At 43.9% G+C, this 25,023-nt stretch overlaps 1 protein-coding gene across 5 annotated transcripts in view; it reads right to left on the bottom strand.

Annotated features, from left to right (window-relative positions):
• Positions 1-25,023, bottom strand: part of MYT1 (myelin transcription factor 1) — a 194,155-nt gene that overhangs the window by 28,041 nt on the left and 141,091 nt on the right. For 2 of the 5 annotated variants that reach the window (XM_060684370.2, XM_060684373.2), the window contains exons 15-18: positions 17,178-17,240; positions 16,723-16,791; positions 6,876-6,938; positions 990-1,073 (exon numbers count right to left, since the gene is read on the bottom strand). In XM_060684370.2, coding sequence (XP_060540353.2) covers positions 990-1,073; positions 6,876-6,938; positions 16,723-16,791; positions 17,178-17,240 — 279 coding nt within the window. The remainder of the gene's footprint in view (positions 1-989; positions 1,074-6,875; positions 6,939-16,722; positions 16,792-17,177; positions 17,241-25,023) is intronic. The other 3 variants (XM_060684372.2, XM_060684375.2, XM_060684374.2) reach the window with 2 other exon arrangements.

The raw sequence follows: 25,023 nt of genomic DNA, 5'->3' as shown, positions 1-25,023 counted from the left end.
AAGATCATAAAATGGCACAAAACTCGCTTAACAACCGTCTCACTTAGCAACTGTCTCGCTTAGCAACATAAATGCTGAGGTCAATTGTGGTCGTAAGTCAAGGACAACTTCTATAATTGTGATTGATGATGATTTGTCAATTCAATACACTGGAATTACAAATTTAATTGATGCAGGATGATATTGTGGAAATGGTTATAACAGTGTCACCAACATAATTTGTGTGGGTTATGTTAATTCTATTTCAATTCCAGAAGTTTCTACACCAAAATACGCAGACATAAAAGTGTAGTATAGAACTAGCAACCAGTTTGATTCAATTAAACATTTCAAAATGTATCAGAGCAACAGGCAACGACACTAAGGGAGTTCTAGGTGTGTGCTTGCTCAAACCAAGTGTGGTAACATCCCTTTCTATTTAAAAAGGGATTTATTCTCATTTATGACTTATGGACTCCAACTTCAACTATACAGAACACACAGAAGGAAAAAGGCGGGAAAAAAAGGGAAACTCCCCCTTTACACCCACAGCAACCAATCATAACATAGATTGCATCATGCATGAGTCAGCTGTAACTCAGCGGTGGGGAACTAGGGCCCTTTTATGACTTGTGGACTTCAACTCCCAGAATTCCTGAGCCATGCATGCTGGCTTAGGAATTCTGGGAGTTGAAGTCCACAGCGTGGCTGGCTCAGGAATTCTGGGAATTGAAGTCCACAAGTCATAAAAGGGCCCTAATTCCCCACCTGTGCCTTAATATGAGCCAGCAATGATATGAGTTTTCCTGGGAATTCGTTTAATCCACGTACACCCTGGATTTAACTTTTATGCAATGCTGACAGCTTGCTACATAACTCCAGTCATGTTTTCAATAAAAGGAAACGATGTACAGTGTCACATAAAACGAATGAAGTTGCTTTTCCACCTTGGTTGTTGATGCAATAAAATAACTTTTGTGAACGGTTCAGACATTTCCCCCATCACTTACTTCATCAGTTCAGGATCCTCCTTGTCATCCTTCGTGGGTGGGATTTTCATTCCACTTTTCTTGGCACGAGGGCAACCTGATAAACTATAGCATTTTTTTTTTAAACAGAAGAAAAAAACAACAACCAAGGATATCACAATGCATTTGGCAAATTCTTTCCCGCCCTGATGCTAGTCGCCTTAACAGGTAGTCCTTGGCTTATAACCATCTGTTTGGCGACTGTTCCAAGTCACAACAGCACTAAAGTGACTTCAAACTGGTCCTTGCACTTATGACTAGTTCAAACTGGGTGACTTTGGGACAATCACCAGGAGATTGTGAGTTCTAGTCCTGCCTTAACATGAAAGCCACTGTGTGACTTTGGGACAATCACCAGGAGATTGTGAGTTCTAGTCCTGCCTTAGCATGAAAGCCATTTGTGTGACTTTGCGACAATCACCAGGAAATTGTGAATTCTAGTACTTATGAAGCCATTTGTGTGATTTTGGGACAATTACCAGGACATTGTGAGTTCTAGTACTGCCTTGGGCATGATAGCCGGCTGGGAGACTTTGGGCTAATCACCAGGAGATGGTGAATTCTAGTCCCACTTTAGATATGAAAGCTGTTTGAATGATTTTGCAACAATCACCAGGAGACTGTGAATTCTAGTCCAGCTTTAGGCATGAAAGCCAGCTAGGTTTTTGTGGGGAGAACAGGAGGAGTAATGTGTATTAAATATGTCTGCGGGATGTGAGTTATTTTTAACAAATAACTGTATTTTTAACAAATACAAATAACTGGGAGTTATTTTTAACAAAAAATAATAAAGGCAGGATATAAGTAAATAAAGATAGTCCTTAACTTACAACAGCTCATTTAGGGACTCTTTGAACTTACATCGACGCTGAAAAAATTGACTATTTTTCACACTAATGACCATTGTGGCATGATCCCCATGGTCATGTGATCAACTGACTCATATTTATGACAGTCCCAGTATCCCGGGATCCTGTGATCATCTTTTGTAACCTTCTGGCAAGGAAAGTCAATGGGGAAAGCCAGATTCACTTAACAACCGTGTTACTAACTTAACAGTGACTCACTTAACATCTGTGGCAAGAAAGGTTGCAAAATGGGACAACAAATTAAAAAATTTCTCACTTAGCAACATAAATTTTGGGCTCAATTGTGGTCGTAAGTTGAGGACTACCTATAAATAGCTAACTAACTCTGGCTACAATGGATGTCACTAAAGAAAGAGGAATTTCTACTGTCTAAATCAGGAGTCCTCAAACTTGGCAGCTTTAAGACTTGTAGACTTCAGAATTCTCCAGCCAGCATAGCATAGCTGGCTGGAGAATTCTGGGAGCTGAAGTCCACAAGTCTTAAAGCTGCCAAGTTTGAAGGCCTCTGATCTAAATAATTTATCAGCTGGGCCCCAACTTGGGGAAATCTTCCTTACACCCTCCTTGCTCCCAGGAAAGTATTAATTTTTCATTTTCCCCGGAAAATGAACATCTCATTTTCATCCTCACACAGAAAAGGAACCATTCTTCCCCTTTGATATTCCCACATGTGCTTTGATCTGATAATTTCCGTTTCCACACCTCAGAAGGGAGGCAAGCGGTGGTGAAAATTAAAAAGAAAATGGAAAAAAGAAAAAAAAGACAGCCGTTTGCTTTGAGGGGAGCAGCTTTTGCAATTAATAGTGTCTGGCTAGGAAGGTATTTGCTAGCAGATGGCAGATGTTAATGGAGTTGTTCAAATGGGAGAGACAGCCGAGGTCTTCATTAATGTTTGAAAAAAGATAATAGGAGTCATAAATACGGTGGTGTTATTAACAGGAATTTTGCAGTCAGCTAAAATCTGACCCTTTCATCTTTATGCAGCGGCAGGGAAGGTAAATACCTCTAATCTGATTCTGGGAAGTTTAGCTTTTAAAAAAAATCAGATTCAAGAGATGAAAGGCGGATTCGTATTTTGCTAACTTTTCCGAATACATTGCTATTTGTCTATTGCGCCAAGAAAAAAAAAAAGATGTTGAGACTTGGGGAAAAAACGCAGAGAAGAGCAACTAAGATGATTTAGAATAGAATAGAGTTGGAAGGGTCCTTGGAGGTCTTCTAGACCAACCCCCTGCTTAGGCAGGAAACCCTACACCACTTCAGACAAATGGTTATCCAACGTCTTCTTAAAAACCTCCAGTGTTGGAGCATCCACAACTTCTGGAGGGAAGTTGTTCCACTGATTAATTGTTCTAACTGTCAGGAAATTTCTCCTTAGTTCTAGGTTGCTTCTCTCCTTGATTATTTATTTATTTATTTATTTATTTATTGAATTTCTATACCGCCCTACTCCCGAAGGACTCAGGGCGGTGCACAGCCATGAAATAAAACACATAGATATACAAAATTTAAAATCGAATAAAATGAATTAAATAAATTTGGCTGAATTAATACCCAATTTAAAATACCCATATTTTAAAATCCATTAAAATTTAGAATTTACACTTTAGAAAGGAGGAGATTTAGGCGAGGCCAGCTTGATGAAACAAAAGCGTCTTCAACTCGCGGCGGAAGGTGCGCAGATCCGGAATCCTCCGTATCTCTGGGGGGAGCTCATTCCAGATCGTCGGTGCCCCCACAGAGAAGGCTCTCCCCCTAGGGGCCGACAGCCGACATTGTTTGGCCGACGGCACCTGGAGGAGCCCCTCTCTGTGGGAGCGTACTGGTCGGTGGGAGGCTGTTGATGGTAGTAGGCGGTCCCGTAAGTAACCAGGTCCCAAGCCATGGAGCGCTTTAAAGGTGGTAACCAGAACCTTGAAGCGCACCCGGAAGACCACCGGGAGCCAGTGCAGCTCGCGCAGGAGAGGTGTTACATGGGAGCTCCATGTTGCTCCCATAACCACCCGCGCGGCCGCACTCTGCGCCAGTTGGAGCCTCCGGGTGCACCTCAAGGGGAGCCCCATGTAGAGAGCATTACAATAGTCCAGACGAGAGGTGACGAGGGCATGAGTGACTGTGCGTAACGAGTCCCGATCTAGAAAGGGACGCAACTGGCGAATCAGGCGAACCTGATGAAAAATCCTCCCGGTCACGGCCGTCAAGTGCTCTTCTAAAGACAGCCGTGAGTCCAGGAGGACGCCCAAGTTACGAGCCCTTTCCGTGGGGGCCAATGATTCGCCCCCAATAGCCAGCGATGGTGCCAGCTGACTATATCGGGACGTCGGAAACCACAGCCACTCGGTCTTGGATGGGTTGAGCCTGAGCCCGTTTCTCCCCATCCAGATCCGCACGGCCTCCAGGCACTGGGACATCACTTCAAGGGCATCGTTGGGGTGGTCCGGGGTGGAGATGTACAGCTGGGTGTCATCAGCGTACAGATGGTACTTCACCCCGAAACCACGGATGATCTCGCCCAGCGGCTTTACATAAATGTTGAACAGAAGGGGCGAGAGAACCGATCCCTGCGGCACCCCACATATAAGGGGCCTCGGGGTCGATCTCTGCCCCCCTGTCAACACAGACTGCGACCGGTCAGAGAGAAAGGAGGAGAACCACCGTAAAACGGTGCCTCCCACCCCCAACCCTTCCAGCCGGTGCAGCATGATACCATGGTCGATGGTATCAAAAGCCGCTGAGAGGTCTAACAGGACCAGGACAGAGGAACAACCCCTGTCCCGAGCCCTCCAGAGATCATCAACCAACGCGACCAATGCCGTTTCCGTGCTGTACCCAGGCCTGAAGCCCGACTGGAACGGATCTAGATTAGTTTCCACCCATTGCTTCTTCTCCTACCTTCAGGTGCTTTGGAGAAGAGCTTGACTCCCTCTTCTTTGTGGCAGCCTCTGAGATATTGGAACCCTGCTATCATGTCTCCCCTAGTCCTTCTTTGATTAAAGGCCTGGAGACTAAAACATATATGAAGAACGGTTGCAGGAATTGGGTTTGGCTAGTCTAGAAAAAAGAAAGACTAGGAGGCACATGATAGCAGACTTCCAGTATTTGAGGGGCTGCCACAAAGAAGAGGGGTGTGTGTGTTAATTTATTTTCCAAAGCACCAGCAGGCAGGACAAGAAACAATGGATGGAAACTAATCAAGGAGAGAAGGAACCTGGAACTAAGGAGAAACTTCCTAACAGTGAAGACAATTAACCAGTTGAGCACTTTGCCTTCAGAAGTTGTGGCAGCTTCATCACTGAAGTTCATTAAGAAGAGACTGGATAGCCACTTATCTGAAATGGTAGGGTCTTCTGCCTGAGGAGGGGGCTGGACTAGAAGACCTCCAAGGTCCCTTCCACCTCTATTCTGAATTGAATTGAAAGAGAAACTAGAAATGACTTCAGAATTGAAACTGATTTTTTTTTTCAAGGAATGCATATGTAATACCCTGTTTCCCCGAAAATAAGACATCCCCTGATAATAAGCCCAATCGGGCTTTTGAGTGCATGCGCTATAATAAGCCCTCCCTGAAAATATTTAAATGCAGAGCTGGAAATCAGGTAAGACAGCAAGAGGAGCCCCATCTTCCTCCACATGCCCCAAAATAACAAGACCTCCCCGAAAATAAGGCCAAACACTTATTTCGGGGTTCCAAAAAAATATAAGACAGGGTCTTATTTTCGGGGAAACACGGTATGTATTTTAGTCACATCCTGTCCAGTCCTCTAGACCCAAGATAGGAAGTTGGAAAATTGCAGAGGGAAGGGGGGAGATTATTATTATTTTTATTGCATTAGAAAGTTCCTTAGAATCACTTTTTTTGTTTTTATTTGAATTTGACTAGTTCTCTCTAACAGCTATTTATTATTATTTTATTAGTTCAATTTATGTGCCATCCTTCTCCGGAGACTCAGGGCGGCTTACAATGCTTTTAAGCAATAGCCTTCATACTTTTGTATATACCTGCTTAGTAGGGCTTTTGGCCCCCCCAAGTGGTGTTTTTTTTTATACAAAGTCAGCTTTTATACAAAGGACCCACAAATCGGGTCCTCATTTTACCTACCTCAGAAGGATGGAAGGCTGAGTCAACCTTGAGCCTGGTGAGATTTAAACTTGCAGTAATTGCAGGCAGCTGGCAGTTAAATACTACTTTAACAGTAGTTTAGTCCACTGCACCACCAGGCTCCTGAGCTGTTTTATACTCTTCATGCCAATAAAGGAGAATATTTGTAGTTCGGGGTTGAACTGTGAGATCCTTTTTGCTCTCTGAGCTTGATTGTTTTCTTGCAGGCATTTCATTACCCAACTGGGTAACATCATCAGTGCGAGCAAGAAGATAGAGGCCAAGGAGCACCGAGGATTCTACTGTTCATGATTATGCAAATGAGTGGGGAACAGCTATAAGTACCTGGCTCAATAGTAGTAACCGTGAGAGGGATCTAGGATCATTTAAATATGAGCCAGCAGTGTGCTGCAGCTGCCCCAAAAGCCAACACAGTTTTGGGCTGCATTAACAGAGGGATACTGTATGTACTTTAAAAAATCTTGTTAGCTGCCCAGAGTCAGGATAGTGCAGTGGTGGGATTCAGCCAGTTCGCACCACTTCGGGAGAACCGGTTGTTAACTTTCTGAGCTTTTTGGAAAACTGGTTGTTGGAAGAAATCATTAGGGCAGAGAACCGGTTGTTAAATTACTTGAATCCCACCACTGGAATAGTGAGATGGGTGGCTAAATAAATCAGTTTTAAATGAATGCATAAATAAGTGGGATAGGATGGAGGAAACAATCAAGATGGCGGCCATGACCATAACTTAGACAATGAATGGTGTGGTTGTAGCTATCGTCTTTGACGTTTTTGGCTTCCTTCAAAAGAGGCCTGGGCTCATCAGTTCCCCAAATATACTAATTCTCCTCTTCTCTTTCTGCCACCTGTCTCATTTCTGTATACACATTTTCAACTTACCTCCTATGTGATGCGTAATTTCCTGTTATATGACCGGACCCATCACAGCCGGGAGTTGGGCACCTGAGAGGGAGGAAAGAGGAGGTGACGGAAGGAGGAAGGAAGGAGAGGGGAGGGATAGAGAAGGAAGAAAGGAAGGAAGAGGGAGAGAAGAAAAAGAAGAGGAGGAGGAGAGGGAGGAGGAAGGGGGAGGGAGAGAAGGAATAGAGAAGGGAAGGCAAGCAGGGAGGGAGGAAAGAAGGAAGGAAGGGGAAAGGAGGGAAGAAAGAGAAGGAGAAAAAGAGGGAGAAGAAGAAGAAGGAGAAGAAATAATTATCATCATCTCGGGAGTGAGATAGGAAACTTTTTTCTTTTTTTTACTGTAGATAGGTAAATTTCAATGAAGGAAAATGCAGATCGATGTAAACACGATTGTTAATTTGCTTCCTTACAGTTTACACATCAGAGTAAGGCATACCTAGTCCATTACTTCAGAGTCAATTCTTTTCATCCAAGGAGTTTGAGGATTGTGTTTTCTCTCTCTCTCTCTCTCTTATTGCTGTCATTTGTCACTGAAGACATATTGTCTTCTCGGATTCTCGGAACACAGAAAAGTGAAAGCAAACTATTAAACCGAGGGGATGCATGGACCTATCAAATTTATTACTATTGAATGGAGATCGGAAGCCGGATGAAGATGGGAACAAAAATCTGTGCTGGAACGAAGATTCAAACAATTCAGAGACACTTAGTTTTGAAAGAGAGGGGCCAAACTAATAAATTCAACCCTGCTCTCTTCAGGAATTCAAATAGGTAGTCCTCATTTAGCGACTGCCTTGTACAGGAACCATTCAGTTACACCAATCACTTTATGACCAATCCTCACTCTTACCACCTTTGCAGATCTGTAAAGCAAAGGAAAGCTGAAGGCAGATCAGAAGCGCAGCTGTAGTTTCATTGAGCGACCGCTTTGCTTAATGACTGCGTTGCCAGTCCCAGTAGTCACTAAACAAGGACCACTTCTTTATTATTTCCAATCATTGGTGGACCGGTTTGTGCTTGAAGACATCCAAAAAAGAGAGCCCACCAATTCCTGCGGTTATAAATTCTACTATTGAGTGGAATTTTACTACTTGAACTCTCCTTTATCATAACCTACAGGTAGTCCTCGACTTACAACTGCAATGAGGTTGCACATCACAGTTGTTAGTTCAGTCATAAAGCGGGTCACCCTTGTGGCCAACCTGAATTTACGATCTTTTTTGTGGTGGTGGTTGTTTGCCATGGGCTGTTTTGGCAGATAATTGGAAATGTTGATTTTTAACAAAAACGTTGTAAAATGTAGTCATGTGACCATGAAATGCTACAAATGGCCGTAAATGCAGGCTGGTTGCCAAGCAACACACATGCAGTCATGTGACCTTGGTGGGGAGGGCTGTTGGAACTCCAGAAGTGAGCCCTAGAAGTAGGGGAGGCCCATCATAACTTCAAATGGTCACTAAGTAACCCAACGTAAGTCGAGGACTATCTGTACAACAATGGGCATGAGTACAGGCAGTCCTCAATTTACAATAATTTGCTTAGTGGTTGTTCGAAGTTATAACGGCACTGAAAAAAGTGACTTATGACCATTTTTCACAGTTATGGCCATTGCAGCATCCCCATGCTCATGTGATTTACATTCAGTCTCGTGCTTTATATTCAGATGCTTGACAACTGTCTCAATTTATGACGGCTGCAGTGATCCAGGGGTCATGTGATCCCCTTTTGCGACCTTCTGACAAGCCAAGTCAAGGGGCAAACCAAATTTACTTAACAACCGTGATACTAATTTAACAACTGTTTAAATTCACTTAACAAAGGTGGCAAGAAAATGGGGCAAAACTCACTTAACCAATTTCTCACTTAGCAACATACATTTTGCACTCAGTTGTGGTCGTACATCGAGGACTACCCGTACTGGGAAAAGCTCCTGGTTCTGAAATTGTTAGGATGTTATAAGCCACCCAGAGTCACTTTGTAGCAAAATGGGCCGCAGAATAAATTTAATAATTAATAAAAATAAACAAAATAAATCATTCTTCATGGATAACACACAGGGGCTTTTAAGTAGAACAAAGGAATGGTGTCATGTCGGTCATGAAGACTTTTGAGGATTTCAGAGCTCCAAAAGTTTCTTTTTCTTTTTTTTTTTTTTTACTTGTGAATAAATCGAGAATTTTAGCTGTCAAAAATTGGGTTTGGCTTATCTGCGAACCAGAATTCTGATTTTTAAAAGCCGGTCACAACCTTAAAATTGTGCAGTTTTATAAATGATGCAATAGTTTGCAGTTTTGCTGTTGCTATGGTTAAATTTTTGAGGATCAGTGGTGCACTTTTCATGATATTTTGCTTGAAATTTGGAGGGTCAGTTTATCTGCAGATAGGCTTATCCATTATATGTGATATTTTATATATATTTTATATATTTTATATATATATATACCTTTACAGGGAGGATACCTGAGAAGAGGGTGTGGCTCACTGATGACGCCTTACAAGGCAGAAATAGCTATCTGAGTCTCCCAGAGAGCAACACAGAGTTGCTGCTTGTCAGCTAGAAATAAAAAGCCCAGAAACTTGTGAATGAGATTTTACAGAACCAGGGCTGTAGAACATCTTAGCTTACATAGGTAAAACCTGGCTAGAAAGAATATGCACATAAAAGCCTACGAAAAAGAAAAAGATACATTGTACCTTTACAGGGAGGATACCTGAGAAGAGGGTGTGGCTCACTGATGATGCCTTACAAGGCAGAAATAGCTATCTGAGTCTCCCAGAGAGCAACACAAAGTTGCTGCTTGTCAGCTAGAAATAAAAAGCCCAGAAACTTGTGAATGAGATTTCACAGAACCAGGGCTGTAGAACATCTTAGCTTACGTAGGTAAAACCTGGCTAGAAAGAATATGCGTATATATGTATATATATATATATATATATACACAAGCAAAGTCAATGGTGGAAACCAGATTTGCTTAATGACCATGTGATTCATTCATCAACTGCAGTATTTCGTTTAACAAACATGGCAAACAAGTCATATAAATTTGGACACGGCTTGCATAACCACAGAAATCCTGCTCACAATTGCGGTTGTAAATTGAGGACTATCGATAATCAACTATCTGCCTCAATTTCCCATTATGTTATAATTTTTTTTTTAAATTGCCAACTATCAGAAAAATGCAGATAAATCTATGCTTTGAAAGACATGAATGGGCTGGAGATAATTTCCTTTTTCTGGCAGGGGGGAGGAGGAATTTTTATTCCTTCTAAATAGATTAATAGAGGTAGTCCTCGACATATGACCACAATTGACCCCAAAATCTCTGAGACATTTGTTAAGTGAATTATGCCTCATTTTACGACCTTTCTTCCCACAGTTGTTAAGTGAATCCTTGCAGTTATTAACGGTTGTTAAGTGAATCTGGCTTCCCCATTGACTTTGATTGTCAGAAGGTTGCAAAATGGGGGATCATTTGACCCCGGGACACTGCAAACGTCATAAATACAAACCAGTTGCCAAACATCTGGATTTTGAACCATTGGCATGCTGCAAATGCTCATGAGTATGAAAAATGGTCATAAGTCACTTTTTTCAGGGCCATTGTAACTTTGAATGGTCACTAAACAAGCTGTTGTAAGTCAAGGACAACCGTATTTTTCGGAGTATAAGACGCTCCGGACTATAAGACGCACCTACTTTTTTTGGTGAGGAAAACAAGAAAAAGAAATCTGCCTCTGCCTCCCAGCAATTTTGCCTTGTTGCAGCAAACAGCAAACGGCCTGCTTTACTTTCATTTTCGTTTTCAGCATAGCTTGATTAGCACAAGAAAAAAAAAATCTGCTCCCAGCAATTTACCTCCTTGCAGCAAGCAGCAGAGGCCTGTACAGCAATAGGCAATGGCAATCCCTGCAGCCTGAAACAGCTGAGGGTCGGGAGGTCGATCCAACGGACAATCAACTTGTGCTAATTAGGCTGTGCTGAAGCTGAAATGGGCTGTTTCTTCTTGCTGTTTGCTGCAAGGAGATAAATTGCTGGGAGGCAGAGGCCAAAGGGTGGGGGCCAGTGGGTGGGCAGGGATACATTCGGTGTATAAGATGCACCCAAGTTTTCACTCCCTTCTAAGGGGGAAAAAGGTACGTCTTATACTCCAAAAAATATGGTACCTGTAGACTCCCATTTTTTAAAACAATTGCACATGGATGCAAAGGATAATGCATTGTGCTAACAATGTGGAAATATATTCTCTGGAAGTGTAATAAAAATAGTTACCACTTCACAAGTGTTGCAAAAGCTCATTCAGAATCAAAGAACATGGTGTAAGATTAAAACGGACAGGCGTCCTGAAGATAATTATATTTTCCGCACAACAACTTGATGTTCTCCATTAGTGCAAGAACTAAATTCCACCTCCTTTGGCATTGCAAATCTTGAAAAACAATTCTCTTGGAACTCCTTATAACAATAATTCACAACTTTGCGAGTGTAATTAGCACCTTATTAAGACACCCGGCAGCTTCCGGATCAAGATATAGGTAATCCTCGATTTACAACCACAACTGAGCCCAAAATTTCTGAGCCATGTGTTAAGTGAGTTTTGCCCCATTTTACGACCTTCCTTGCCACTTTTGTTAAGCGAATCACTGCAGTTGTTAAGGCGGAAACACGGCTGCTAAGTCAATCTGGCTTCCCCGTTGACTTAGCTGGTTGGAAGGTCGCAAAAGGAGATCATGTGACCCCGGGACATTGCAACCGTCATAAATACGAGCCAGTTGCCAAGCGTCTGAATTTCAATCATGTGACCATGGGGATGTTGCAACGGTTCACTGGAAGCTTTCGAGAAGAGACTGGACTGCCATCTGTCAAAAATGATGTAGGGCAGTGATGGCTAACCTTTTTGCCGTCGTGTGCCAAAAGCGGGGGGAGCGCAGGGGGGTCGTGCCCACACCCATAATTCAGTGCGCCCTGCCCCCCACGCATGCATGTGCGACATCCCTGCACTCCCCCCGCTTTTGGCACACGATAGCACAGTGGGCCCAGTAGGCCCGTTTTTCACCTCCCCAGGCTCCAGATGCTTTCTTGGAGCCTCGGGAGAGCAAAAACTGCCTTCCCCATCTCCCCGGAGGCTGGAAATGGCCCATTTGCCGACTTCCGGTGGGACTGGAAGGCCCGTTTTTCGCCCTCCCCAGGCTCCAGAGCCTTTCTAGGAACTGGGGAGGGCGAAAACAGCCTTCCCCAGCCCCCTGGAGGCCCTCCGGAGGCCAGAAATAGCCTGTTTCCCAACTTACAGTGGGCGCGGAAGGCCCGAAAATCAGCTGGCCGGCGCTGAGATAGGGCAACACTCGCGTGCCCACTGATATGGCTCCGCGTGCCACCTATGGCACACATGCCATAGGTTCGCCATCACAGGTGTAGGGTCTGCTTGGGCGGGGGGTTGGACTAGATGACCTACAAGGTCCCTTCCAACTTTGTTCATCTGTATCTGTATTTGTGGAGCCTGTATGACCCGATGGTTGTTAAGTGTGAAAAACGGTCGAAAGTCACTTTTTCCCCAGTGGCATTATAACTTCCGACCGTTACTAAATGAACTGTTTATAAGTTGATGTATTCCATTCTCCCCCTGAAGGAAGATCTTGATTAGGCCAATTTGAAGGATATGCAATTTTTTTATATCTCTCAGCTTGACTAACTAATCTTTGGTGCAGGAATGAGTAGATCTTGGGAAAATGTTTGTGATGTATGACACAAGGTGTTGTGGCCCGTATGCGGCCTGTGCAGCTAGTAGCTGATTCCGACAGTGAGGAGACTGGTGTGGTGCTGCGCCAGCAGCCTGTGCAGCTGGCACTCGAGTCGGACAATGAGGAGGCTGGAGAAGATGTGGTGCCAGAGACAGGGATTCAGCCAGGGCCTTCAGAACCTCCAGAAGCTCTCTTAAGTGAAGAAGACGAAGAGGAAGAAGGGGAAGAATGCACGGGTGCGCAGAATTGCCAAAAGGCAGGAGTGGCTCCTCAGGAGGAGGTCTCCTCAAGAGTAAAGCTTGGGGATAATTGGTCACTCCCTTAGCCTATTTAAGGAGGAACGCCAACTGAAGCAATTTGCAGGGAACAACTTTAGTTCGCATATCTTCATGTCTTGTCTTATCTTATCAGCTCCCTGCAAATTGCTTCTGGGCATTCTGCCAACCGCAGTAAGCTTTCAGTATTATTCTTTGAATTCTTGGCGGCTGTTAATGGAGTTAATTAACAGCCCTTGTTGTAAAAAACTGGTTTATTTAGTAAACTAAGGTTTGTACAGACTTTGTGTGTGCTGCGTTCTTTGGGTCCGCAGCTGGGGTAGAACACAAGGCAAGTTGGTCAAAAGTCCCATCTATGCACAACTTTCAATTTGTGATGTCCTTCATGCTCTCTGAGCTTGGTTGTTTTCTTGCAGATGTTTCATGACACAACTAGCTGATGAGGAGATAAGAGATATCTGGAAGTTGAATGATGCCAGCTGGACTTCTTTTCTTGTTGGTTTGAAGTGTATGCAAGTAGCTGGATAATACAGGTAGTCCTCAACTTACGACCACAATGGAGCCTAAAAGTTATGTTGCTAAGCGAGGCAATCGTTAAGTGAGCTTTGCCCCATTTTTCAACCTTTCTTGCCACCGCTGTTAAGCGAATCACTGCAGTTGTTAAATTAGTCACACGGTTGTTAAGTGAATCTGGCTTTCCCCATTGACTTTTGCTTGTCAGAAGGTCGCAAATGACCCTGGGACACTGCGACTGTCATAAATATGAGCCAGTTGTGCCAAGCATCCCAATTTTGATCAATCAATCAATCAGAATAGAGCTGGAAGGGACCTTGGAGGTCTTCTAGTCCAACCCCCTGCTCAAGCAGGAGGCCCTATACTGTTTCATATGATCCTGTGACCATAGAGATGCTGCGGTGGTTGTAAGGGTGAAAAACGGTGGTAACTCACCTTTTTCAGTGCCGTTGTAACTTCCAACAATTGAGCCCAAAATTTCTGACCCAAGGAATGGTTGTAAATCGAGGATTACCTGTGGACTGAAGAAGCTTCTTGGATAAGCAACAAAATGTTTCAAACCAACAAGGAAAGAAGTCCAATTACCCAACTAGGTAAATTCATCAGTGCTAGAAGAAGAGTGGAATTTGCTTTTTCTGGGCTTTTTGTTTCTTGCTGACAGACAGCAGACTCTGTGCTGCCCTTTGGGAGACACAGAGTCTGCTGTCTGTCAGCAAGAAACAAAAAGCCCAGAAACGTGTGATTCCTTGATTAGGCAGTTAAAATGCTCTGGAATTTTTTGTCTGTTGGTAGTTCCTTGATTGTAAAAATGGATATTATCTATCAGCTGACCGCCATTGAGAAAAAGAATTTTTTTATTAAAAAAAAAAGATTGATTATGTGAAGCAACCATTGATTGAATGTAGAAAACAAACTGGTAGAAGAATCACCAAATGCTTGTTGCAGGATGAGTGAGTCTGGTTACATTCGTGCTTCAAAAATGAACAAATTGTATTTTTTTTTTCTCTAATTCCCATACAGTTCTCTTTCTGCAAAAATATAATTCCATCTAAAAATGCAGGTAGTCCTCGACTTACGACCACAGTTGAGCCCAACATTTAGGTTGCTAAGCGAGACATTTTTAAGTGAGTTTTGCCCCTTTTTTAAACGACTTTTCTTGCCACTGTTGTTAAGCGAATTGCTTGCAGTTGTGAAGTTAGTCACATGGTTGTTAAGTGAATCTGGCCTCCCCGTTGATTCTTGCTTGTCAGAAGGTCACAAAAGGGGAATTATGTGACCCGTCATAAATATGAGTCAGTTGCCAAGCCTCTGAATGTAAATCAGGTGACCGTGGGGAATTCTGCAACGGTTGTAACTGTGAAAAATGGTCATAAGTCACATTTTTCAGTGCTGTTGTAACTTCGAATGGTCACTAAACAAACGGTCACTAAACGGGGACTGAAAATCAGTTGAGTGATTTGCAGTAATTTACAGTTAAGTGACCCGCTTAATGACTGCTCTGACTTGTGTACATCTTGCCGTTATTCTGATCCTACTGAATACAAGTAGTCCTCGAGTTACGACTGGTCACTTAACGACTGGACCGAAGTTACAACAGACCTCCTCAGAGCTACTTACAACCTAGTTTCCAATGGTTGCTCACTCAGGGTCACATGATTGCAGTTTGGGCACTTGGCAACTGCCCCGGTGTTATGGCCGTTTGGATCCCACGGTCACAGGATCGTGATTTGTGACATTTTTTGCCGGAAACTGGTGTTTACTTCTGGTTTCTATCAAAAAAAACCCTCAACAGGTTATAATGGGCTCGCTTAACAACCAGGTATTCTCTTAATGACGGTGACTTTCCTTTAATGGTTGTGGTATTTACTTAAGAACCAGTGCAAAAAGGATTATAAAATCAGTTGCAGACATACAGTGACCGGCTTAATGACCGCTCTGACTTACGACCATAATTCCAGGTTCAATTTTAGTCCCAAGCTGAGGAGTACCTGTAGTAACTCTGAATGCAGTAATGCATAGAGAAGGCTTAATTAATTGACTTTTAATTGAAGGAGAAAAATGATGCCATTGTGGGGAGAAAGAACTGATGAAAATTGTCGAATCTCACAGGGTGAGAAACTAGACTGTTGTTTGAAAAACTCTGGACATTTTTTTCTGTTGTAGGCCAGGCATTTTGCTGTCTTCATAGCTTGTGGTCCATAAGAGTTGTGCGGTGGTCTAGAGGTGGAGCTCTCACCTCACAATCAGGAGGCTGTGAGTTCGATCCTAGGTAGAGGCACATATTTCTCTCTCTGGGCACGATGAGAATATATCTGATGAATGTAATTCCGCATTGGTGACAGGAAGGGCATCCGGCCAGTAAACACTCAACTTTGCTCCATTCAGTTGCCCAGACTCCACTCCGCAAGAGATTATGGGGTCATTAAAAAATGATGATGATAGTTTGTGGTCCATAAATTATCAACTCTGCTAACGAAACCAGTGCTATTAGGCAGAAGAAGGACTGCTGATATTGCATTATTTAACTAGAAAATCATTAAGAATTTTTTTTGGGGGGGGGGGAAATAGGGTTGCATAAGTCAAGGATCTTAAATCAAAATCTGCCTGCGATTCAAATATATATATATAAATCAGTGTGAATGTATAAAAATTTCAGGCCACGTTTTCCTACGGTCATCCAACGCCTTTGTCCCTTCCCAATCCAATACAGATAGTCTTTGACTTACGACCACAATGGAGTGCAAAATTTCCATTGCTAAGCGAGGCAGCTGTTAAGTGAGCGTTGCCCCATTTTTACGACCTTTCTTGCCACAGTCGCTAAGCGAATCACTGCGGTTGATAAGTGAGTAATAACCCGATTGTTAAGTAAAATCTTTCTTCCCCCATTGATTTTGCTTATCAGAAGGGGATCACAAACGGGATCATATGACCCCAGGATCACATGACCCCTAAATTGCGGGATCACATGACCCCGCAATTTAGGACTGCAACTGTCCTAAATTGTGAGCCAGTTGCCAAGCGTCCGAATTTTGATCACATGATCGTTGGGGGGGGGGGGAAATGCTACGACGGTCGTAAGTGTGGAAAAAACGGTCATCGCCCCCTTTTTTTCCCAGTGCTGTGGTAACTTTGGTCGCTCAACGAATGGTTGTAAGTCGAGGACTACCCGCACAGGTTGTGAATCGGTCTCGAGAGTCAGCTCCCAGGCAGATTTCGACTTTAAAGGGAAATTGCAAGCCAAAGAATAAGAAGCGAGAGGAATAGGGGGAAAAAAGAAACAGAGTTGAGCGCAAACATACTTGAGGTCAGCAGAGTGGGCAGCCATGAGGTTTCTGAGACTCTTGTCAGCAAGAGGACAACCAGAAAGGCTGAAAAAGAAGAGATGGAATATTTGGGTAAGCTAAAAAAAAAAAAAAAAAAAAAAGTTGGGAAGATCAAAGCAAGGGGAAGTGGGAATAGAAGAAGGCCCAGCAATTAGAACAACTGTATCACCAGTGGACTTCAACTCCCAGAATTCCTGAGCCAGCCATGAATGAATGAATGAATGAATGGCTGGCTCAGGAATTCTGGGAGTTGAAGTCCACCGGTCATAAAATTGCTATAGTTGCCCATCCCTGGAATAGAACCAAAGAATCCACACTTATCATTTATATATATATATATATATATAAAAAAAAAATAGAAAAGATTTTTTTTTTTTTTAAAGAGACGGTCACAATCCGAAAAGAGTAAAGGGTAGGTAAGGTGAACTAACCTGCGGTGAGAAGCATAATTTCCCGTGATGTGTCCGCTGCCATCACAGCCTGGGGTAGGGCAACTGAACGAAAATAATTATGGGGAAAAGAAAACGTGAGTGGCCAAAAAATATAAAGAAACCAGTAAGATTTGTGCATATGTGAAAAAAATAATAATCTAAAAATAGAAAAAAAAGGAGAAGATAATTTCTTTCTCTCTGTTTGTCATAGAAATTCGAGGAAAGGGGGAATTATCAAAGAGTTTTAGGGGTTTTTAGGTGTCCAATCACCTTCTTTGGGGTGCTGAGCAGCATTCTAGAAATACTTTTGGCATCTAGTGAGGAGCAATTTCATATTCTTATTAAGCCACTGCGTCCCCCAACCCAGCACTTCACCTCCTAAAACTAGGGTTGCCAGGTGTCCACTATTTGAGCGGACAATCCGCTTTTTTCACATTATGTTCACTATTTTTTTTCACAAAATAGTGGACATTTTTTTTTTATTCAAAAGCTTTATGATGAAATGGTACGTAATCTAAAGCTGTACAGTCTAAGAGAATAAGGATAGGAGAATCGCGTTTTGTCTTTTTTTTTCGTAAGTTAGAATGAGACAAAGATCGAATATCCACGGAACTCGATTCTCCGAAAAAATTAATGATGAGATTAAAATAAAAATATATTATAAAATTATGCACAGTTCACGTTTTTAAAATGTATTCTAGCTTGTGTCGACTGACCTAAAATGGCGTGTTAAAATGTTTGTAAGAAAATATATAATTTAATTGTAATTTTTTTTTTTTTTTACTACTTAACACCCCCCCCCCTTCCGCTTGTCCGCTATTTTTTGGAAGCAGACCTGGCAACCCTACTAAAGACTGATCTATACTCCCCATCACAAGACTCACGGGGGACTCACACCTGGCCCATCACAAGACTCTGACCCAGGGGTGAAATGCTCCCGGTTCGGACTGGATCGCCTGATCGGGTAGCGATGGTGGCGGGTGGTTCGGAGAACCGGTAACAAAAATCCCTGCCTCCCCCATGCCCAGCTGAGCCGCGCGATCATCAGAGGCTTTTTATTTACTTTTAAAAGCATTTTTTTCTACAACCTCTTCAGCCGAAAAAAAATGCTTTTAAAAGGCTCTGACGATCCCAGCTGAGTTGCCTGATCTGTCAGAGCCTTTCAAAAGCATTTTTTTTGCAACCTTTTCAGCCGAAGAGGTTATAGAAAAAAATGCTTTTAAAAGGAAAAAAAAAGCCTCTGGCGATCAGGCAACTCAGCTGGGATCGTCAGAGGCTTTTAAAAGCATTTTTTTACAACCTCTTCGGCCGAAGAGGTTGTAGAAAAAATGCTTTTAAAAGTTAAAAAAAAAAAAAATGGTTGGCCACGCCCATGTAGTCACATTACCCCCCCCCCCCACCAAGCCACACCCACAGAACTGGTAGTAACAAATTGTACATTTCCCCAACTGGGAAATTGGGACCCTCAACTGACATGATCTCTACGTCACAAGACCTACTGATCAGATGAAATCCTTATAAACCAGGGCTGTCAAGCAAGATTTTATTGAGGGCTGCATCAGGGTTATATTTGACCTCATGGGGCCGGGATGAACGTGGCCAGCATGATGTCACTCATGTCAGGGGGGCGCCTGTGGTGCAGTAGTGGGATTCAAATCCCGTCGCTACCGGTTTGCTCATGGGCACGTGCGCGCAATGCTTCTGCGTATGTGCAGAAGCTTCTGCACATGCGCAGAAACATCCGGGCAAGTAGGCGGAGCCTCCTGCCACTACCAGTTTGCCCTATCTGGGGGGAACCAAAAGCAACCCACCCTGTGGTGGCCCGAGCGTTCTCCCAGCGAAAACAGGCTCCCGAGCTCCGTTTTCGGCTGCGATGGCCTCCTGCAACCCTCTGCCAGCATAAACAGAGGTCGGGAGGGCAACGCACGCCCCTCGCAGGCTCCGTTTTCAGTTGGGGCGGCCTCCTGCATCCCTCTGCCAATAAAAACGGAGCTCGGGAGGGCAACACGCGGCCCTCCCGAGCTCCGTTTTCGGTTGGGACGGCCTCCTGCAACCCTCTGTCAGTAAAAATGGAGCTGGGGGGGCGGGTGGGCAAGGCGCGGCCCTCCCGAACTCAGTTTTCAGCTGGGACGGCCTCCTACAACCCTCTGCCAGTTGGGGGCAGGGCAACGCATGGCTGTCCCGAGCTCCGTTTTCACTGGCAGAGGCACCGCAGGCTGGTCCTTCCCCATTTCCATGGCGGCCCCGCGGGCGAGATCTAAGCACCCTGCGAGCCGGATCTGGCCCCCGACCTTGAGTTTGACACTCCTGCCTTAAGGGGAGAAATGATCAGTTGGTTGCTGTTTAAAGACAACCCTCCTTCCTCAAAAGATAACCAATTCAATACCTTGATTTTCTATAATGTGCCAGAGAAAATGGTGGTAAGATTATGTAGAAACTGTTCATTGCCCATTCTATGGATAAAATGAGAATATGCCATAGATTAGACCTGAACATTTTATGACCAGATGCAGTCTTTTGGCTGTCCCTATCTGGCCTGTGTGAGGTCCATTGGAAATTAGAAATCAAATGTAAATATTGTATGCTATGCGTGCAATACAACTGCACTGCTTTTACAGATAGTCCTCGACTTACGACCACAATTGAGCCCAAGATTTCTCTTGTTACGTGAGACATTTGTTAAGTGCGTTTCCCACATTTTATGAAGTTTCTTGCCACAGCTGTTAAGTAAATCACTGCAGTTGATAGGCTAGTAAACACGGTTGTTAAGTGAATCTTGCTTCCCCAATGATTATGCTTGTTCAAAGGTTGCAGATGTTTATGACGTGGTTTTGGGACACAACAGTCATTAAGTATGAACCAAAATCTGAATTTTGATCGCTTGAGCACGGGGACGCTGCAAAGGTCGTAAAATGGTTATGTCATTTTTTTTCCCAGTATTGTGGTAACTTTGAATGGTCACTAAATGAACTGAAGTCGAGGACTACTTGTATTTGAAAGGCAACTGCTGGGGTTTTTTTTCCCCCCAATTAATGTACGTGCAAGTTTGCACGTCTATGTATTTTTACAGCCCTATTGGTTTGGTCTTCCATAATAGTCTCACTTTCTCATATGGCCCCTTTGGAAAATGAAGTCCCATTGCCTTGTTATGCCATGACGGCTTGGTTACAGAGAGGCATCAAGCTGGATTTATCATATTAAGTAGTTACTGAGTGGTTAGCAGCCGCCTGTTCTCAGATGGGAAAAAAAAAATCACTTCTTCTATCTATGGGATCCTTGGTGCTCTCTGAGCTTGGCTGTTTTCGTGCAGATGTTTCATTACCCAACTAGGTAACATCATCAGTGCTTTCTTCTAGCTCAGGGGTGTCAAACTCAAGGCCCGGGGACCGGATCTGGCCCGCGGGGTGCTTAAATCTGGCCCGCGGGGCCGCCCTGGAAACAACAAAGGACTGGCCTGTGGTGCCTCTGCCAATAAAAACAGAGCTTGGGAGGGCCACGTGAAGCTCTTCCGAGCTCTGTTTTATTTATTTATTTATTATTTATTATTCAAATTTCTATACCGCCCTTCTCCTTTCGGACTCAGGGCGGTGAACAGCCAAAATAAAACATTTAGACATAAAGTACAATTAAAAATAAATTTAAAATAATTAAATTTGGCCCATAGTTTAAAATTTGTCAATTTAAAATCCATATCAAAATTTAAAACCAACCATAAAATCATAAAATCAAGAGAGACCGGCTAACTGAAAGAGATGAGTTTTTAGGGCCCGATGAAAAGTCCGGAGGTCGGAGATCACTCGTATCTCTGGGGGTAGATTGTTCCAAAGGGTAGGTGCCACCACAGAGAAGGCTCTCCTCCTGGGGGTCGCCAGCCGGCATTGTCTGGCCGACGGCACCCTGAGGAGGCCCTCTCTGTGGGAGCGAACTGGCCGGTGGGAGGCTATTGGTGGCAGAAGGCGGTCCCGTAAGTACCCTGGCCCTAAGCCATGTTTTCGCTGGCAGAGGGTTGCAGGAGGCCGTTGCAGCCGAAAACGGAGCTCGGGAGCCTGTTTTTTCTGGCAGAGTGCTCAGGCTGCCACAGGCGACCATGACTCGAGTGATATCGAGCTGGCCACGCCCATATGCTCCCCCTTCCCGAGGTCAAACACAACCCTGATGCAGCCCTCAAGAAAATTGAGTTTGACACCCCTGTTTTAGCTCATACATCTGGAGGTGGCAAGACCAACAAAGATGATAAGGGATCTGGTGGCTAAACCATGCAATGAAGGCAACTAGGTATGTTTAGCCTAATGGAGAGAAGGCTTAGGGGTGACATGGTTGTTATCTTCCTCAGGGCTGTCACAAGGAAGAGGGGGTTGACTTATTCACCCAAACACCTGAAGGCAAGAGAAGAAGCAATGGATGGAAACTAATCCAGGAGAGGACCAATCTAGAAGTAAGGAGGAATTTCCTGACCACAAGAACAATTAATCAGTGGAACAGAAGTTGCCTTCAGAAGTTGTGAATGCTTCATCACTAGAGGTCTTCAAGAAAAGATTGTCTGGGATGGTATAAGGCAGGGGTGGGATTCAGCCAGTTTGGACCGGATGTTAACTTTAATCCGGTTCGCCGAACCGGACTGGCTGACCCCGCCCACCCCCCCTCCCCTCCCAGGAGTCTCCACACGGCTGATTTTGGATGCCAGGTAGCGCGCGGAGGTGAGAGGGCGAAAAACGGGCCTACTGGAAGTCTGGAACTGGGCATGTTTTCTGGCCTCCGGTGCCCGGAGGAGGCCATTTTCGCCCTCCTGGAAGCTCCAGGAAAGTCTCCGGAGCCTGGGGAGGGCGAAAAACAGGCCTACCAGAACTGGAAGTGCGGAAACGGGCCCATTTCCGGCCTCCAGAGGGCACACAAAGCGAACCGGTTGTTATAACCGGTGAATCCCACCACTGGTATAAGGATTCCTGCCTTGGCCAGGAGGTTGCATTAGAAGGCCTCCAAAGTCCCTTCCAGTTCTATGATTCTATGTTTTACCATGTTGCATGAACCATGCCTTCACACTAAGCCATAGTTTATTCATTCATCATAGACAAGGTTATACGAACTCAACTACTGGATTCCGTTAACCTGCCATCTTTTTTTTAGCTCGGCTATGAGATCACTGGTTAAGCAACTGGAAATCTCCTTTAAACCAAGTAAACGTTCCAAAAAGAGATTTGAACATCTTGAGTCTTTTGTACCATAGTTTCTCTCAGGCTGGTCAGTTTTTTAATTTGAAAAGTGAGAATCGTGCCAACTCTTTTACTATTATAGCTAAGCAGCCAAATCCACTAAGAGTTCCCTAGAATATTCGAAGTTGAGAGGCCAGGTGAGTCAAGTAGATTTCAAAGGGAAAAAAAAATGGTTTTTAAGAGAATATACAAGCACAGGGAAACATTGCCGATAAAAGTGTTCCTGTAAATATAAGCTCTTATATAAATATTTTCAACGTTGTTAGGAGTTAAAACAAAGGAACCTGCTGATGATTTTTACCTTGCCACTTGTAGTACATTTATTTCAATAGGCACATCACATCCCTTGCACACCCCTCCCCTTTTCCATTTGGAAAAAAAAAATCACACCTCTCAATATGAATTTATAAGACTCAGCCACCCTTGGGGATCTGACAACCACAGATGCTGGTTCGTCCTTCTGTCTCACAATTTTTCCCACCCCCTCAAACCTTCTACCATCGCAGGGCAAGGAGAAATGCCACTCGCCAAGGATGTTACAAAGAGGGTGTGGGACATTTCGGAAACGGTAGCTTTCAGGGGATGTTGTGAGAGTGTGCAAACAAGGAAGCGAAGCAATCTGTTTAAGCAGAAAAAGTTGTTTTCTGCTCCCATAGCATCCCCAAAGCATTCCGGCACAAATGTAAATAAAATGCATTTATCTCCGCTTCAACCAGACGTTAAGATTGGGGTGGTTTGGATTCACCATTCCCCCCCCCCCCAACATCCTTAAATCGTGGCAAAGCTTCAAGGAGACCATATGGAGTGGCTCTTCATATCAACAGCTTTTGGGTTAAATAAAAATCCTTCCTGTGTGAAATATGAATGAATCTTGGGTGGGATTTTTAATGCAGAAACATAGATGGCAGAAAAAAGGGATTAGCGATTAATGGAATCGGTCCTTCGAGGGATTTTTTGTTTGTTTTGTTTTCTTTTTAATATCAGGGGAGTCCTTGGTGCTTTCTGAGAATGGGTTTTTTTCTTGCAAATGCAAGATGTTTCATTACCCAACTAGGCAATATCATCAATGCTAGAAAAGAGTGGGGATTGTGGAGAGGAGGAGGAGGAGGAGAAAGAGGAGGAGGACAAAACTTTGAAGTCCTTGCTTCTCTCTTGAGCTTGGTTGTTTTCTTGCAGGCAGACATTTCATTACCCAACTAGGCAACATCATCAGTGCTAGAAGGGAGTGGGGTTTGTAGAGAGGAGGAGGAGGAGGAGGAGGAGGAGGAGGAGGAGGAGGAGGAGGAGGAGGAGGAGGAGGAGGGGATCCTTGATGCTCTCTTTACTGGGTTGTTTTCTTGTAGACATTTCATTACCCTAACTAGGTAACATCATCAGTGCTCGTCATGTTTGATGGAATTATTTATTATTTTTAAATTTGTTTTATTTATTTATTTTTATTTTATAATTGTTGCCGGATGATGGACATGTGTTTATCCTGTAGGAAGAAACATCCTTCTGGGTTCAGCTCCAAGTGGGGAAAAAGACACTGGAAACATGGAGACTGCTTGGAAAGATGGTTTAATGGTGGACAGGATCACATGGCTTGAGTTCCTGAACAGAAAAGGGCAAGATGCAGCGAAGCGAGTCCTCAGGTTTTATGCCCTCTCTAGCTTTGAACTTCCTGGGCCCCCGAAAAAGTATCCTGATTGGTTGTCAGACTCCCAGGGGGTGGGGGTCTTAGCTAGCCTTGCTGGCTGATGTAATCTTCCCAGGTGCCATGTGGTGAGTTTCTGTCCTAGATGGGTCCCATTGTGTTAGTTTATGTTGCTATTGTGTTGCAGATGAAGGTCCATTGACAAAGATTGAGTTTCTGCCTCTGGCCCATTAACAAAAGGGTGGGGGCAGGAAGGTGGGAGCTGCTTTGTCTTTAAAACATGCTTCTCCATTTCTCATCCAGGGAAACATAATATTCTGCCTTTTTAATATTTCCCAAAGTATTTCATTCTTCTAGGAAAGGGGTGGGAGCTAACTTCCTACAATCCCAAGCATGTTTAAACTCAGTTATTAATGACTGACCCACCACCTCCCCTGGAAGCTGGCTCCAAATTTCCACTACTCTTTCTGTGAAATCATGCTTTTTAACATGACGTTTGAACTTTCAATGTCTTAAAGACTCCCGCCCACATTCATCCAGCAAAGTTATCTCTTCTTTCATAGAATTGCATCACAGAAGGCAATGGTGGGAAGGATCTCTTGGATGGAGTCCACCCCCTGATAAATACAGGAATCCAAATGAAAGCAAGCTAGAGAGAGATGGGATGGGGTGGGGGGGTGTCTATTGCAGTAGGTTTATGGTAGATTAGAAGTTGTTTCTGGACCTTCTGTTCGTTGAATACAATAACAGATCGATAATAGAACAGTTACTGTTGAAATCTAGCTTTGTTTTGGGATCACCCCAGTGGTGAAATCATGCCGGATCTATCCGGTTTGCACGAGCCGGTAGGGCCAGCGGCAGGAGGCTCCGCCCACCCGCTGGGACATCATTATGTCCCAGTTTTGATCCACTGCGTGTGCGCAGAAAGGGCGCGTGTGCTCACATTTCCAAACCAGTAGTGAAGATAAGTGCATTTCACTGCTGGATCACCCGTTAACTG

This window comes from Pantherophis guttatus, chromosome 3, assembly GCF_059756535.1.
Source record: "Pantherophis guttatus breed Tessera chromosome 3, ASM5975653v1, whole genome shotgun sequence".
Taxonomy (NCBI): domain Eukaryota; kingdom Metazoa; phylum Chordata; class Lepidosauria; order Squamata; family Colubridae; genus Pantherophis; species Pantherophis guttatus.
The sequence above is the reverse complement of the archived record's forward strand: the minus strand, read 5'-3'. Positions and strand labels throughout refer to the sequence as shown.